This window comes from Nestor notabilis, unplaced genomic scaffold (assembly GCF_000696875.1).
Source record: "Nestor notabilis isolate BGI_N333 unplaced genomic scaffold, ASM69687v1 scaffold1813, whole genome shotgun sequence".
Classification (NCBI taxonomy): Eukaryota; Metazoa; Chordata; class Aves; order Psittaciformes; family Psittacidae; genus Nestor; species Nestor notabilis.
Genome location: NW_009921292.1, coordinates 38174 through 54652, shown reverse-complemented (window position 1 = coordinate 54652; position 16479 = coordinate 38174). Strand labels below are relative to the sequence as shown.

The following is a 16479-nucleotide window of genomic DNA, read 5'->3' as shown; positions in this document are numbered from 1 at the left end:
CTGCATTCCAAGTGGTTAGTGCTCACTCTTATATACATACACACACACACACACACATACACACTATATATGCTATTTCCCTGTAAAGTTTATCTCAGGCTTCAGCATGAAACACAAAATGATAGCTGTGAATTTATACCACAGAATAATTTGGCTTTATTCCTTCACGTAAGGTAGAAAAAAGTGCAAAAATAGATGGCAAATACAAAGACCACCAAGAGCAAAGAAAGACCAAAGAGGTGTAGTTTGGGAAGAAAGTTTGCTATAAATGCAACATTTCAAAAAGAGGCAGTTTAATTTCTATATGGAAAAAATAATACCCACAGTGTTTAAGCACAAAAAGGAAATCTATGTGTAACTATAATCCTATAATTTCTAGTTTCTACTATATATTTTTCTGGGGAAGACCATATTGCATCATATAATTTTTACCTCACCACTTCTTTACCTTTGCCTTTTTCGTTGTTGCCTTTCAGAAAAACAACTTTTGAAATCATCTGACTGTATATGATTTTGAGATAAATTACACTAACAAATATTTTATAGTGACTTGAAATTGCAGAAAAGAAATCTTTCTTTTCTTCTTCCTACACAAAGTAGAGAATAAATCTGTAGAAGAAACTTTACTATCAGCACAGCAGCCTGATTACAAAGGGCAATTACTAATTTTGAAGTACACTAGAAAGACATGACCTGATTACAGCACAGTGATTAAGATACAGATATAGATTAAGATTAAGATATACTGATATGACCAACAGAATAAAATTAAAGTCACCTTTCTAATAGCTAGTGATTTACAAAAGATCTTTTACTTTCCAAATGTTGGAATTGAGCAAAGGAAATTCAGATTTTACTTTTATTCTGAAACATTTAGGTGCATATGATCTTGTCCGTTTCCATGGGAGTCGGGTAAATATACACCTCTGAAGTAATGATCCTGCTTCTGAAGGCACTTGTATGTGTTTCACTTCATACAGTCCTGAGTTATTATAATGAGTTAATTTCCCTTGTAAAAATCAAGTATGTGGCAAATAGCTGCAGGAGTCAAAAGCTATGAAGCTGAATGTCAAATACTTGTTTCACTTTGAATTTTTTCAATCTCTGAAGGAATCTTTTACAGAACTAACTGTTAATTGCACTGAATGGTCATTCTCAGACAGTGAGAAGTATAGTTGGAGCCAGACTCTTCTTTCTAGGGGGAACAGTTCCTTTGGCATAATTAGAGGCACTGAGGCATCCTCCACAAAACACAGTCATTTCTTTAATAAGTGACACTGAACACCATCCCAGCCTACAGCAGCCTTCTCAGTTCGAAGCACAAAAGTAGTCAAGTCTCAAAAACTTCAAAGAAAGCTTTTCATTTTATTTTCTCCTTGATCCACTGATAGAGCAGTTCATTTTCTTGAATTTTGTAAAATGACTTTTTCACTCAGACCTGTGTAACAAATCACTGTCTCAGTCTTGTGCCTGTTTGATTCATCCGCTTTTCCTTTGGCCTTTGGATAGGAAGCTTCACTTCTGAAACATTTTCTAAATTCACTTTTGCGAACTTTTCTTCCTCAGTTGCACTTTGTTCCATTTTAAAAAATAATTGCATTTCCTGCAATATAATGTGCTAGTTTCAGGGGTTTAAATTGCATCAAATTTTCTTTCTTAGAGACAGCAATGTCTTTTCTTTAAAAAGCACCATTTTATAACACACTATCAGCTATAACATGGTGCTTTTAAAGCAGTAAATTGTATAACATAACATATTTCCAGAATTCTCAGTTTCATTCTGCTTATCTTAGAACAGTTTTTTCACTAGTAAGACATCTGTAGTCTCATGTATGTTTTTTTGCTTTTTACAGACTTTTAAATTCCCAAACTTTGCTGCTGCAGTCTTTTCTAACACAGTATTTCCTCTGAGGATAACTCTTTAACAAGATAGGACTGTCAATAATCCTGATCTTTTTCAATGTTAAAAAGGCTGGAAAGCTATAAAGTTCCACTCCTTCAGGCTTTTTCTGCCACAGAGCGGATAGGCAAACTTCACATAGGTATTCCCTGCAGGGAATGCAGTTAATCCTTTCCAAGACGTAGGAACAAACCCTGTTAATATGAATTACATTTTCAACTGGTTATTTACATTTACAGTGTACAAACCAGAAAGCTGCAGAAGCTCAGAGCATAGTAAACTCATACAAGTATGTTCCAGGAGAGCCTACAACAGGCTACATTATGATCTTTGCTTACTGAGACCAACTGGAACACAAACGCTGTCACCTTAATGGTGAAATGCGGCTGAGTTGAGTCTGACCATGGTTAGTTAAGTTTTGTGTACTCATCTTTACCGTGTTCTTCTGTATGATAGCTGGTATTAGCCTTCTTTAACTGTTAAACTTAGACATCAGTCTTCAAAAGACAAACAAATCTGAGCAGGAGGATGGTGATCACTCCATAGAAAAAGGAAGGGGTAAAAAACCAGCTTCTGAACAACACAAAACCAGTATAAAACATGTGGTCCCAGAGAAATAAAGTCAGAAATGTTTGATCAAAACTCCCCAGACTCTGAGTCAGAACCAATTTTCCACAAACATGCGTAAGTTTGACAAGATTCAGTGTCAGCTGCCTTTTGCCTAGCCAAATATATTCTTTCTTGTGCTCCCACTGTGCTGCTTCTCTGCCTGCTCATTTCCATCTCCTGCATTTCCCGTGTGGGTTCCCCCAGCCTGTCATCCGCGTTTCCCCCTGCCCGAGGTTCGCTCTTGCCTCCCTACTTTCTGCAGCCCACACGTCCCACACTGTCACCTCCTCCTCAGCAGCCGTGTCCCACTTACCACGGTCACATCCCTCTGCGGTCTGGGGTTTCTTTCCTGACCCCATGGAGGCAGAGGCCAGGGACAGACCCGAAGCCTGGCTGTGCGCAGAGCCCTGAGGGAAGGGCTGTGGCCGGGCCCAGCCTCACCTTCCCGCAGCACAGCCCAGCTTAAATCAACCAGCCCTCCACAAAGACAAAACCCACAGAGCTCACAGGCTCCACAAGAAGGCAGAAATGAACCTGGACGCCTTGTTCCAGCAAATACAGCTCACAGAGAAGCAAGCGAGGGAGAAGAGACAACTCATCCAACAAGGTCTGCCCCATGGCTGCCATCCTGTGGGTCTGGCGGTGGCACTGACCACACTTAATGGCCTCTCCATTTCCCTGGGGTAGACCTACTGGCATGAGGGGGTCAGTGAAAGCTAGGCAGGCAGCTGGGCTGGCTGCTTATTGCCAGTGGTATGCTTTTATAAGAATGTGGCTTAAAATCAGGATGGTTTGGGTTGGAAAGGACCTTAAAATCATCTACTTTCAACCCCCACTAACTTTTACAAACTGAGCAGACATTCTTGTGGGTTTTTGTTGTGTTGCAGCTAAACTCGACATAAATAGATGCTATGAAAAAATTAACCAAATAAAAGAAGAGCTGAGCACTGCAAAAATGAAACTGGAAACTAAGGTAAGCAGGCATGTTTATAGCATACATAATAATGAAATGCATTATATCAACAAATATATGACCTATTCTTTCAGGAATAGATTCGTAAACAATTTCAAGGAATACACTTCGCCTATGGAATACCACAGCACAGAGAAAACTTACACTGAGCATTTCTGTAGTGAAAAGGGTCTGTCGGCATCTTTCCCCTCTCGCAAATATCACCCTTCAGGCTGGCCCCTGGCTACGTTCAGGGACTCGCTCACCTTAGGGACAGGAACTTTTCCAGATAATGTTCCAGAATCTGGAAGCACAGGAGACAGCATCTGTGCATTTGGAAGTTGCTGCTGCCCTGCAGACAGAGCTTGGCAGGGAGCTGACCACTGTGCCAGGTCAGTCTGTTTACAAGACGCAGCCATTAGACATCCCAGGTCCTGCCTTAACCATCCTGGAGCTTGTTAAAGCACTTTCCTTCAGTGGCCCAGAAACCATTCCTGGAAGCATTCCCTGTGTTTACTTGACAGGATCTTGAGTCCCATGTTAAAGATCTTGTGTGCCTGTACTCAGAGTTAGGGCTTACAAGGCCTAAGAGTTTTTCTAGGGACAACAAAGACAGAGGAAAGGTTCTGAATCTATTTAATGTTTTTAAGATTTTATGATGCTTTTTATTTAACTAAACTGAAGATATTTTCAGATTAAAAAAAATGAAAATCCATTTGCTTATGCCTGAAAATGAATCATAGAATCACAGAATAGTTAGGGTTAGAAAGGACCTTAAGATCATCTAGTTCCAAACCCCCTGCCATGGGCAGGGACTAAATATCTGCTTTTAAGTATCTATGCTGGCAGAATGTATACACACAACAGGAAAGCATATGGAGCCTCCTTTGAAGTCAAAACTGTTGTATCCTATCACTTAAATAAACATCTTCAAGAACCTTTTGGGGGTTGCTTCACCTAGTTGTGAAAATAAATGTTTGGGAGATGGTTTTCATCCTTCCAAAACCAGGCTTTTCTGCCTCTTGTAAAAGTCTATGTAATATATATAATAAATATCAACATTACTGCAAGGGGATCAGAACAAAAGAGAACTCATTTACAAATATTTACTGGTTGCAAATTGAGACTGTAATCATGCAAGCAGTTATTCACGTGCTTGTGTTTACTCATGTCACAATCTCAGAACCCAAAAGTGCTTTAAAATAATATCTTAACCAGCACAGATTTTATCTGGGTGTTTCTTGTTAGCTTAAGTCCTTTGTAGTCTTGCTCATAAATTTATTTATTAACATCACAATATCATGTTTATACTACTAATTTGTTATTGGTGCATTGTGATTTATATTAAGGTTTATGTGGTAGGTACAGAAGGTCCCGAGAGTAGAGCCATTATTGTAAACAACTAAGGGAAGAGCTGAACTATCCCTAATTAAATCTTGTGTGCTTTAACAATCAGGATTAATAATATTCTTACTGATGTCCACAAAAATATTTTTCCTTGCTTTCTTAATCAAACATCGATTCATGTATAAATGAGAAATGATACAGAAAACCAGTGGAAAGGAGAAATGCATTTCAATCAGACAGTGTTTAGGTTTAAAGATCATATAGTTTTTGAAATCATTTAAAGTAATTTATTTTTCAGTACCGGAATCAAGTTTACATATGTCGACAACAGTAAATGTAATTCAAACAATATTAAATAGTGTTGTTCAGCTAATGCTGCTCATTTTGTCCTGCTGTCCAAGTAACTACACTTCTTTATAAGCATACACATCCAAGCACGTGCATGCACAACAGCTTATGCCTAACCAAGCAGATGAGCCTGAGTTCAGAAGTGTTTTGACATCTATTTCACAGAGACTGCCTGTGGTCAATCAGAGAGTCCTAGGAAATGCTTTTTTTCCCTCTGTTCTGTAAAATCAGGTAGCATGTAATTAGAACCTGAATTATAGCATTTTGCTTTTCATGGCTCAATGATTTCTTAAAAAAAACACTGTTGCAAATGCATAGATTAAGTTGGCATCTTACAGACGGAGAAATTATACTGCAGCTCGTTACGTTCAGTAATATAAATACAGTGGTATAAGATCCTCTACTCTCTTTGAATTAATATGTAAAATAAATATTCATGAGGCAAGTACTTTCTGGGCACTTAACACGCTGGACATATCGGGGATAAGGAAAAAAATGGGTCCTTTCCTTTCCAACTCTCACATTCTAGTCTTAGGGCATTTGATTTCACTATCCTTTTTTGATCAGATGCTTATCATCTGCACTCTCTCCAAATTCAACTAAATCATGTCATTTTACAATATTTTAATTCTTACCTCTGTAATATCACTGTTATTTGGTCTTTTCTGCTTCTGCACACACAGTCACGTATCAGCCTGACAATTTACTTTCTGATACTTACCCTGGGCCTTTACAGTCTGTGGGCAATTGTCCTAACTTTACATTCCCTACCCATTATTCTGAGTATTACAGTCTGAGTCATTCTTTTGACATCCTTCATCAGATGAATGATGCTCATCCTTGAAGACTCTTCAGCACCTAAAATGTTCCCTATTTATCTGCTATTATAGTTTATCCCACCATATATCTTAACTTAGGTTAGACAATGCACTGGAAAATTGACAGGAACTCTGCAGCAAATTTTGAAAATGCAAAGGGCATTTTCATTCTATCAGATAAACTACTGTTTATAATTAATAAAACTAAAAATAAAACTATATGAAAAATAGACATTTGGGGCCTGATTCTATGGTCAAACTGTCTTTAACCATGAACTAATTTCCATTACATGTCTTTTGACTTAGAATTCCAGACACTGTGCTCAGAAAATTATAAGCATATCACTCCCTCCTTTGCATATGCAATAACAGCAGTGCAGAGCTTAGGATGTGTACAAGTATTCAGTCAAAACAGTATGTTGGACCCCTGTCCCCCTGATACTATTGTCTGATTTGGTATGTGATGAGCTTTACACAATTAGATGGAGGACACTGTATTATGTTATCTAACAAATCCCATGTGATCAATATTTTTCCTGGTTTTAACTGAACAGACTTCAAATTATTTTAGATAGATGAACCAGGACTAAATATGTCTTTTCAAAGGTTTAGTTGTATATTGGAAGATTACTGGGGGGAAAAAAGAGCTGTTATGCTTATCATAGTATCATAGAATTGTTTGGGCTGGAAATGACGTTAAGATCATCTAGTTCCAACCCCCCTGCCATGAGCAGGGACACCACACACTAAACTATGTCGTCCAAGGCTCTGCCCAACCTGGCCTTGAACACCTCCAGGGTTGGAGCATTCACAGCTTCCTTGGGCAACCCATTCCAGTGCCTCACCACCCTCACTGTAAAGAACTTCTTACTTATATCTAGCCTGAACTTCCCCTGTTTAAGTTTAGACCCATTACCCCTTGTCCTACCACTAGAGTCCCTGATGAAGAGTCCCTCCCCGGCATCCTTATAGGCCCTCTTCAGATACTGGAAGGCTGCTCTGAGGTCTCCACGCAGTCTTCTCTTCTCCAGGCTGAACAACCCCAACTTTCTCAGCCTGTCTTCATACAGGAGGTGCTCCAGCCCCCTTATCATCCTTGTGGCCCTCCTCTGGACTTGCTCCAACAGCTCCATGTCCTTTTTATGTTGAGGACACCAGAACTGGACACAATACTCCAAGTGAGGTCTCACAAGAGCAGAGTAGAGGGGCAGGATCACCTCCTTTGACCTGCTGGTCACCCTTCTTTTGGTGCAGCCCAGGATACGGTTGGTTTCTGGGCTGCAAGCACACACTGAAGCCGGCTCATGTCAAGCTTCTCATCAACCACCACCCTCGTCCTTCTCCGCAGGGCTGCTCTGAATCTCTTCTCCACCCAACATGTAGCTGTGCTTGTGCAATTCCAGCAGCTATGCCAGCTGTGTTTTAACTGGACCAAGAACCTTACGTATAGTATCAAAGTATACAAAACAATAAAAAAATAACCTTTTTTATTTGTTTTTTCTCTTGGAAGGTTCAGCATCTGTCTGAAAAAGAGTTCTGCTTAGAAATTCTGAAGAAACGTGAAGAGAGCTTAGAAAAGCAGAAAGCTGAACTTATTAATCAAAAGAGTGGTCTTCTTAAAATCTTTGTATGTTTTCAGCTATGGTATTCAAACACCTCTTTTCTAGTGTATCACAGTAGTCAGCTTTACAATTGGAAAATAAGAAAGAAGTAATGTTTTAAATATGGAAAATATGTTTGGTATTTTTTACTCCACATACTTAATGTAAATGTAGATAAATTCTCACTTTTAATTTAAACCATGATCTAAGGTAACATATGCCACAGTTAATCTACAAAGCTGATTTAACATTCTTGACTTCATTTTCTAATGTCTGCTGTTGTGTGATTGAACTCCAATTCTGACATATTATTTCATTTGTAAAAGAAAACTAGGAAAAATGGGACTGCCTCATCCACAATAAAACATATTGAGAAGGATCAAAGTTAAAAATCAGCAAGACCAATACCACATTTTAGGAATCCTGACAAACCACACAATCTTTTTGATGCTAGACACACCTAGCCACCTCTTAATAGGTAGCATATGGAGATATATACAGAAAACAAGCTTTTTAGTTCTCTTTTGTGCTAACCTGAATATTGCCTTCCTCTTAGTACATTGAGGGTCCTTGGATCTGTAGATGTTAAGAAAAGCCACAGATGAGTAGTCTTCTGTGCGTATGTATTTGTACTTCAAATAAGCAGAGCTGAATTTTAAACATTCGGTATGAATCACCAGTTCTTCAGGATCCAAAGTATTCTCAGTCTGAAGTATACAAAGAAATAAAGAAAAATAAATGCTATAAATATAATAAAAAAAATTATTTAGCTATAAAAACTAAATATACTTTGAAGCGTGAAGTTTCTTTTAATTGTAACAAGTCAAGTTTGATACATAGGTTAGAATGTCTTTCTTCCTGTTTATCAGAGTAATTTCGGTTTATTTAATTTAGCAATCAGTTAGTATTTTTTTAAAGAATTTAATAATGCCTTTCTCTTTAGAATATTTTTTCCAGAAAATGAAACAGTAACATCCTGTCAATAATAGTTTTCTTGGTAGTTACTGAGGGAAGTAAAGTAAGTCTGCATTCTGCAGAGGAATATATAGTGCCTTTATGTCATTTAATAACAATCTGAAAAACCCAGAGTAACCATAGTATGCTACTGACTTTAAACAACTTTCTATTAATTTCAATAAAGAGTTTAACTGGAAAACTGATGACACAGTTTGTAACATAATGCAGTGATTTTTTAAATGTTTTGTTATTAAGAATACATCCTTCACTTTTTCAGAGGAAAAAAAAAGATAAAACAACAGACAAAATGATAGAGCTGTAGATCATTTTCACATTCTCATAAGTCATGAAAAGTAAATATACTACATTTATAGTACATGTTTGATAAACAACAGCATGTTTCAGTCTGTCTAGCTTAACAAAGACTTTCTTTTTTTCACCTGAACATTCAATTTTTTTCCCTTTTTTTTTCAGACAGATGCAAAGAGAAAAATGACTGAAGAGGAAGATAATTTTACTAGAGAAGTAACAGAGTTTAACAATGAGTATGGACTAACAAGTAATAGAGATCTTATGATTAAAAAAAAAGTCAAGACTGAAATAAGTGATTTGGAGAATGAGGCAGCTCTGTTGAAAAATGGTAAGCTTTATATTAAACTATTTGTCTTGGTTTACCAGAGAATTAATCCAAATCAGTAAAATATAGCTCTGCAAAACAATAATTTTAAATCAATTTCCTTGCTGTATGGAACTTTGTTTTAGCTAGAGTGTGGTCTGACATACCACATTACACAAGCATAATTAAAGCCTTTTCTTTTGCCTGTCCTCTTCAGTCCTTTCTGGCTACCAGCACTATGAGGAAAAGCAGCAGACCTGCAGGAGTGGCTCCCAATGCCTAATGTCAACCATCACAGAGGTGCAATGTCACACATAACATGCTGTATTAGGATTGCACTTATTATAATAACCTATATAATCACCAGTTATGTAAATCTCCTTAATTTCAAAAGAATTTTATGTACATGTGTCTTGCAGGAGTGGTCTTTTACTGCCATGGTATAACTCTGTCTTTGAGGTAAGATAAAGAATATGAAATTTCTCAGAACAGAGAGTCAGACTGAAAAGCAATCCTGAAGCAAGGAAATAGGAGTCATCATGGATCATGAGCTGAATATGAACCAGTGACATGAGAATGCCAACACCATACTGAGACATAAACATAATTCTGACCTCTAAAACACACGAAATAATCTTTTAGTCTATTTAGGGCAGTTAAGCTCTTAGCTGGAGTACTGTGCCTCTAGTTTTGGATGTTACACTTCAAGAAAAAATGTGGACCATCTGGAGAGAATCTACATGGACCAGTGAGAGTCCTCAGAGATCTGGAGAACATTAGGAAGAAAAAAAAATATATAAAAAATTGGGACCATTTAACCTATGCAGGAAAAGGCTGATAGAACATGGATATCAGTCTTCAAATCATTAAAGGGTTGTGTGAAAAGGAAATTAATACATTTACCATACCTATAGTGAACTGAATAAAAAGCAACAAGTGTAAACTGCAATAACGGAGACTCTGGCTGGCTATTTAGAAGTCTTTCTAAGAACAGTGAACAATTAAAACATTCTGCCTTAGGTGATTCCATTGCCAAAGGAATTAAGAGTCTCCATTACCAAAAGTCTTCAAAAAAAGGTTAGACAAGCATCTGTCACAAGTGACAGAGGTAGAGGCAGTGCTGCCTTCAGGAGGAGTAATGCAGTAAGTGACCCCTCAAAGTCCTTTCCAGTCTCATGATTCTATGATTCATCAAGTTCCAGCACCTTGAATTCCTGATATCTGATGTAAAGTTACAGAAATAAGAATCTTTGAGTTTGTACTTCGTGGTAACTTCTTTCCTGTTGCTCTGATTCTGATCTACAACTGAAAAAAACCTATATTTGTTGGCACTTGTTAGTTTTAATGATTAATTTTTACCTATTCAGGCAGATCTGATCAGTAGGACATGAAGGTGACTGACATTCTTCTCTAGATTCAGGTGGTTGTCTTTTAAATGACACCTTTTTTGAGGTACAACTTGTCTGACTTTCTGTCTGCTACAGTCCTGAGCACACTGACAACACTGAAAAAAAATAATTAAGAAACTCATAACAAGGAAATTCCATGAGGACCTCCAGCTGTCAGGAAAACAATCACAATTAATTCCAGATGCTGTCAATGGTCAGGTTCAAATGTCCATAACACTAAACAAGCAAGGGCTTTTCTTTAGTCCTGCTGATAGGTTCATCACCTATAAGTCATCTCTCTTTATATCTGAAGTTACCCTAAATGAAAACATTCTTTTTATGGCCAGTCAACAAAATATGTAAAAAATCTTAATAACATAAAACATTTTCTTTCATAGTTATGAATATATCATATGACATGTAATTTCCTGTGAACTGAGGTTTATATGACTGATTTTAGTTGATTTAAGATTTATATTTAAGATTTTTTTTAACTAGATGGAGATTGGTAGAAGTAGTTAACAATATTTAAGATTATACCATGAAGACTAAAATTGCAATATATTTTAACTTAAAATATATATATTTTTTTTTAGAAATGGAGTCAATGGAACATAAAAATGTTCAATTAAATGCACTCCAACTGCAGAAGAATGAATTAAAGCAGGACTTACTTAATCTCCAAAACGAACTTAAAGGTGTGCATAATAATCACTCGTTATAGTAATTATTTGTGGCTTGACAAATGCTTCCAAAAAACCTTCTCAAGTTATTTTTCTCAAGAAAAAGAAATCATAGAAACAAGGTGTTAATATATGATTGCATTATGTAATACATATTTTTTTAACAAGGTTATAACAAATACGGATTTCAGTGAGATTTATTTTAAATATCAGTGAGTCTGAGGTCTACAGATTTCCTGAGACATAAGCAATAAATATGAAAAGTAAATTTTTACTTTTGCTAGTAAGTCATATACTTAAATGGACAATTCAGTGTTTCAAAGTGAAAAGCAGAAATATAGGCTGGGTAGAGACTGGTTTGAGAGAAGCCCTGAGGAGGACTTGGGGTGTGGTTGACAAGAAGCTCAACATGACCCAGCAGTGTGCGCTTACAGCCCAGAAACCAAACGCATCCTGGAGTGCATCAAAAAGAGCATGACAAGCAGGTCAAGGGAGGAGATTCTCCCCCTCTTCTCTGCTCTTGTCAGACTCCACCTGTAGTCCTGTGTCCCGCTCCGGGGCCCCCAACAACAAGGAGTGGATCTGTTGTAGCACATCTAGAGAAGGCCATGAAGGTGCTCTGAGGGCTGGAGCACCTCTCCTGTAAAAACAGGCTGAGAGAGCTGTACTTGTTCAGCCTGGAGAAGAGAATGTTCTGGGGAGACCTTAGAGCAGCTCCCAGTACTTAAGGGGGCCTCCAAGAAAGCAACCTGGTGTAGTGGAGGGTGTCCTTGTCCACAGCAGGGGGGGTGGAACTAGATGATCTTGAAAGTCTTTTTCTACCCAAACCATTCTATGATTCTATGGCTTTATGATTAAAATCAACATATTGTTAAAACCCCATTAACCTATAATTAAAGTCACTAAAATTCAAATGTTTAACAAGAAAAATTACTTGGACTGATAATAACAGATTTGGCCTAGGTGCTAAATATCTGAGTTGTAAATTCAGTTATCATTTGCTACTGATATTTTTGTGTTCATCTATGAAAGTCTGTACATAAAAGAGAACTACACACAAAGCTGGGAGGAATGTGTCAAATACACAGGAAACCTTACAAAAACCAAGTTAAAAGATACAGGGGGAACTAAGAAAGGTTCTGTGTCAAAGGTGATCACAAGCAATAGGAATGATTTTGAAATCTGGATTAGAAAAATGTAACTTAGAAGTGGTTTAGTAACTTTTTTACAGATGTGTAAATAGAGAACTAAGAAAGACAGGTCAAAAGTATGGTCATATATTGCTTGGGAAAAGGAACAAACTTTTCTAGTAGATTGCAATATGCATAATAATTAGAATAACTAAGTAATTCGTGTTCTTTATTCAGATGCCTTTTCCGTACAAACAATTTCACAGAGAAATATTAGAAAAGATAAATTTAGAAAATGTAGGAAGTCTTTGAATATGCATGATTAATATATATTTATAAGGTAATTGTTATTTTATGTTTAGACCTTGAGAAAGAAATCAGGGACGCTGAAAGAATGACGAAAGATTTAGAAGCAGAAAAAGTCCAAGCCACTGAAAAACCTCAGACTGATCCTGAATGTTTAAGGTAAGAGTCTCATATTAATAAATTCCTGCATTTAATCTTAGGTCTGTAAAGGCACACCAGTGCTGGTGGCAATGACTTTTACCTTTCCTGTACAATAGTCCTACGAAATCAGAATAATCATTCATTTTTATTACAGAACTTGAATTCCTGTTGCTTATTGCATTCTTTAACCCTTACATGCATACTTTAATGAACTGAAACCTGATAGTGTTTGCGAGAAAGTCAGTAAAACTTAGAGGGAGAGCAGAAGACTGCTCATGGGGGGGAAGGCTGGTTCTTCAGTTTTTGTAAAAACAGTGGTATTACAGAAACTCCGGATGATCTGCCCAGTGCTATACGTACTTCTTCAGACTGGCTGTCCAACCTTCCCCAGAGCCTGATTGCAGTGGAGTAGAATGGATTGGCCACAATAACCTCCTGCGGTCAGATGGGCCTTGTACTGGAGCTACTAAATGTAGATCTGTTTTCTCTGTGATCTCTACTATCGGTTCTTGTTTGCCTTCAAATTACACTAGATTACAACAAAACCTTGAAGATTTAACTAAGACAGAAGACTATCCACAATCTCCCTTAATAGTGAATATTGCTTCCCAGGAACTGACTGGTAATGACTGACTGATTTCTCAACAGTTTAAGTGTGGCATTTACGTTTTCGCTATACAGAAAACAACCTAATGTTTTCTACAAAAAAATCTGCCACTGTAGAAAGCCCCATATCACAGAATCAACCATCTTTCTCCCATGATATGGTGTCCCAGATGAAAGTGCCCATGGATACTTAAAAATACGTTAATAGATATTGCAAAGGAACTTCTCTTAGAAAAGCTGGTCCAAAATATTCTCTAACATAAATCATTAGGGAAAACACAACTTTTGTTGCCATCACCATATTTTTCTATCAGTTTCTGACAAAAATAAATATAGTTTGGGTTTTTTTTTCCTGAAAACTTTCAGTGGAAAAATAAAATTTTGCATAGAATCCTGAGTGAGTTTCTGAAAGATGGTTTGGTAATGACCTATTTTTGCTGAATATTGTTTTTTGAAAGAAAATGATATATCAGCCCTATTACTCTCTTTGACCTCTTACATGGTGTTGAGACATGGCCAAATTTCCCTCAGCATAAAAATTAATTAGCTCACAATTCTGCATACAGCTGCAAAAAGTTTGCATTCAACATATACATAGAAGGCACAGTATAAATAATAACAACAGCAGCGATTCAGTGAGACAGCATGTTATAATTCACTCTTTTACATTATTCATTCCATCCTGATATACTAGGTTTTGATGCATGAGGTTATCATCTTCCTTCTAAACAACATAATTCCCTTGGAGTAGTTTACTGCCATGATGCCACTGAATATCCAACTTGGTGTAATTAGTGTTCTATAACAGGTTTCCTGTGTATAAGGTTCAGAAGTAGCAAAAATTATACTACTTTAATCCCCCAGCTCTGCCAAATCATTCAAATCCATATATGTCTCTCTTTCTACATACTGAAATTAACTCACAGCTCTGTGGAATAGAACTTTGGTTTTATCTGGATGGAAAACACAAAACTGGATAAGCCATCAAATTTTATTAACTACAAAAGCAACAAGTGTTGTTTACAACCAAAGCAAGAAGGATGATATGATTCTCTTATTTTATAAAATGCCTCAGTCAAGATAAGCTTACATTATTTGATAATTGCATGTAGTGCAAGATATATAGTGCTCCTAGTGCAACGACTATCGCAAGAAACAAGTGTTTCTTTGAGGTGTAATGATATATTGAAGAAGTTTTCTTTGCATTTAAGTATTTTTTCATTTCTGATTCTGGACAAAATTTAGGACAGATTGGCCTAAATCATATTTTTTATCCTGAACTTGCTTTTGATCAGGAAAGCGCAATACTTCAGAGAGAGAGAGCCCTGAATAAGTTAACTCAGATGCCAGAAGCAACATAGCTATGCTACTGTACTTCTATGTCAGCACTAATAGTTTCTGCTTTTCAATATAGCAAAGTAGGCAACCCTCATTTCTCTATGTACTCATATGTCATAGTGCTGTGCTGTTTAGAACTATCCCAAATCTTATCAGACTCATGCAACTCTATAATATTTTTTATTTTATTTTAAACAAAACCTACTCAGCACTGCTTGGTTTGGACTACTGAATTAAGAGAGTGAAAAGGAATTTAAAGTATTATATTCTATAAATAGCACAGTATATAAATAGTCCCCCTGGAGGTACCTGATGGCCCTCCAGTACCTACAAGGACGTCATCAAGAAGCTGGAATGAAGATCTGCACAATGCTGCTCAGTGGGATAACACAAGGCAAAAAGTTGAAATAAGTAGGGTTTAGAATGAATTAAAGGGAAAACTTTTTTATCATGAGGATAGCATAGCAAAGGAAAAGGTTTCCCGGAAAGGTTGCATACTTTTCATCCTTGAAGATTTTTAGACTTGGCTGAATAAAGCCCTGAGTAACCTGGTCTGACCCTTTAACTGACCCAGCTTTGAGAGAGACATTGGCCTAGATGACCTCCTGACATCCCTTCCAGTCTGAATTATCCAGTGAACCACTTATCACTGTAGATTGCACAGCCCATATATCAATACATAAGCACTGGCTTGTGCTCAGATGCAGCATTATCTGCAGCAAAACCAGTTATCTTCACACTGCCTAGCATTTGGTGAGATCATATCTGCTCTGGTCACTTTGTAGTGTCTCTGAGACATTAAAATAGTGTTATGTATATACACGTTTTCCATTAAAATTGCATGAAATACTTAAAGGAGTTATGTCCAGCACAGCAGAGTGCTGGTTCAAAATGGCAGTACCGAGCATATATGTTTCATGCCTTCTGGTGTGCCACAGAGGTATTTGAGGGACCATAGCTGCTGCAGCAGCACACATGCTGATGCAATCCGTGCCACTAGTCTTTCTGGGTCAGTTCTTGAGTGAATTATCCTGTCCACTCCTGTGGGTGCCCTCTGAAATGAATCTGGCAATAATCACAGAGTGATTTGGGTTGGAAGAGACCTTAAAGCTCCTCCAGTCCCAGCTCCCTGCCATGGGCAGGGACACCTTCCGCTAGATCAGATTGCTCTAAGCCCCATCCAACCTGGCCTTAAACACTGCCAGGGATGGAGCAGCCACAGCTTCTCACTGCTTCCTGAAAAGAATACATGCAGTGACAGTGTGAAAAACTAAGTACCAGACACCTGGGCTGAACCAGAAAGCTCTCCTGACAGTGAAGATACAGCTTTAGCACTTGCAAATGACCTTTTGCAGTGACAGTGAAGATACAGCTTTAGCACTTGCAAACGACCTTTTGTAGCCAAAGTGCCAATTAATGCAATCTTACATATACTAGCATATATCTTGATAGGAGTCAGGTTTAGTCATGTTAAAAATCAATGTGATTGAACTTACTGTGTTTGAGAAACAACCCTTTATAGCCTAACCAAATAAGCTTTTTCCCCATACAGAATCTATTGCAAGAATAGAATTCTAGTTTCTGCTGAAAATCGTATTTATTATTTACAGAGGAAAAGATTTTGACACAACTAATATGGATCAAAATTACATATTTTTCCAATGAAATAGGAACAAAATCTGATATTTTTTTTTTTTTTTTTTTTTTACATGCAAGAAACCACACCCCCTCTTAAATAC

The 16479-nt window shown here is 37.3% G+C and overlaps 1 protein-coding gene across 1 annotated transcript in view; it reads left to right on the top strand.

Annotated features, from left to right (window-relative positions):
• Positions 1-3037: 3037 nt before the first annotated feature.
• The window catches only part of CCDC172 (coiled-coil domain containing 172), a 21372-nt gene continuing 7930 nt past the window's right edge, over positions 3038-16479 (top strand). The window contains exons 1-6 of the mRNA XM_010011075.1: positions 3038-3116; positions 3397-3482; positions 7485-7601; positions 9007-9172; positions 11133-11234; positions 12712-12814. Coding sequence (XP_010009377.1) covers positions 3038-3116; positions 3397-3482; positions 7485-7601; positions 9007-9172; positions 11133-11234; positions 12712-12814 — 653 coding nt within the window. The remainder of the gene's footprint in view (positions 3117-3396; positions 3483-7484; positions 7602-9006; positions 9173-11132; positions 11235-12711; positions 12815-16479) is intronic.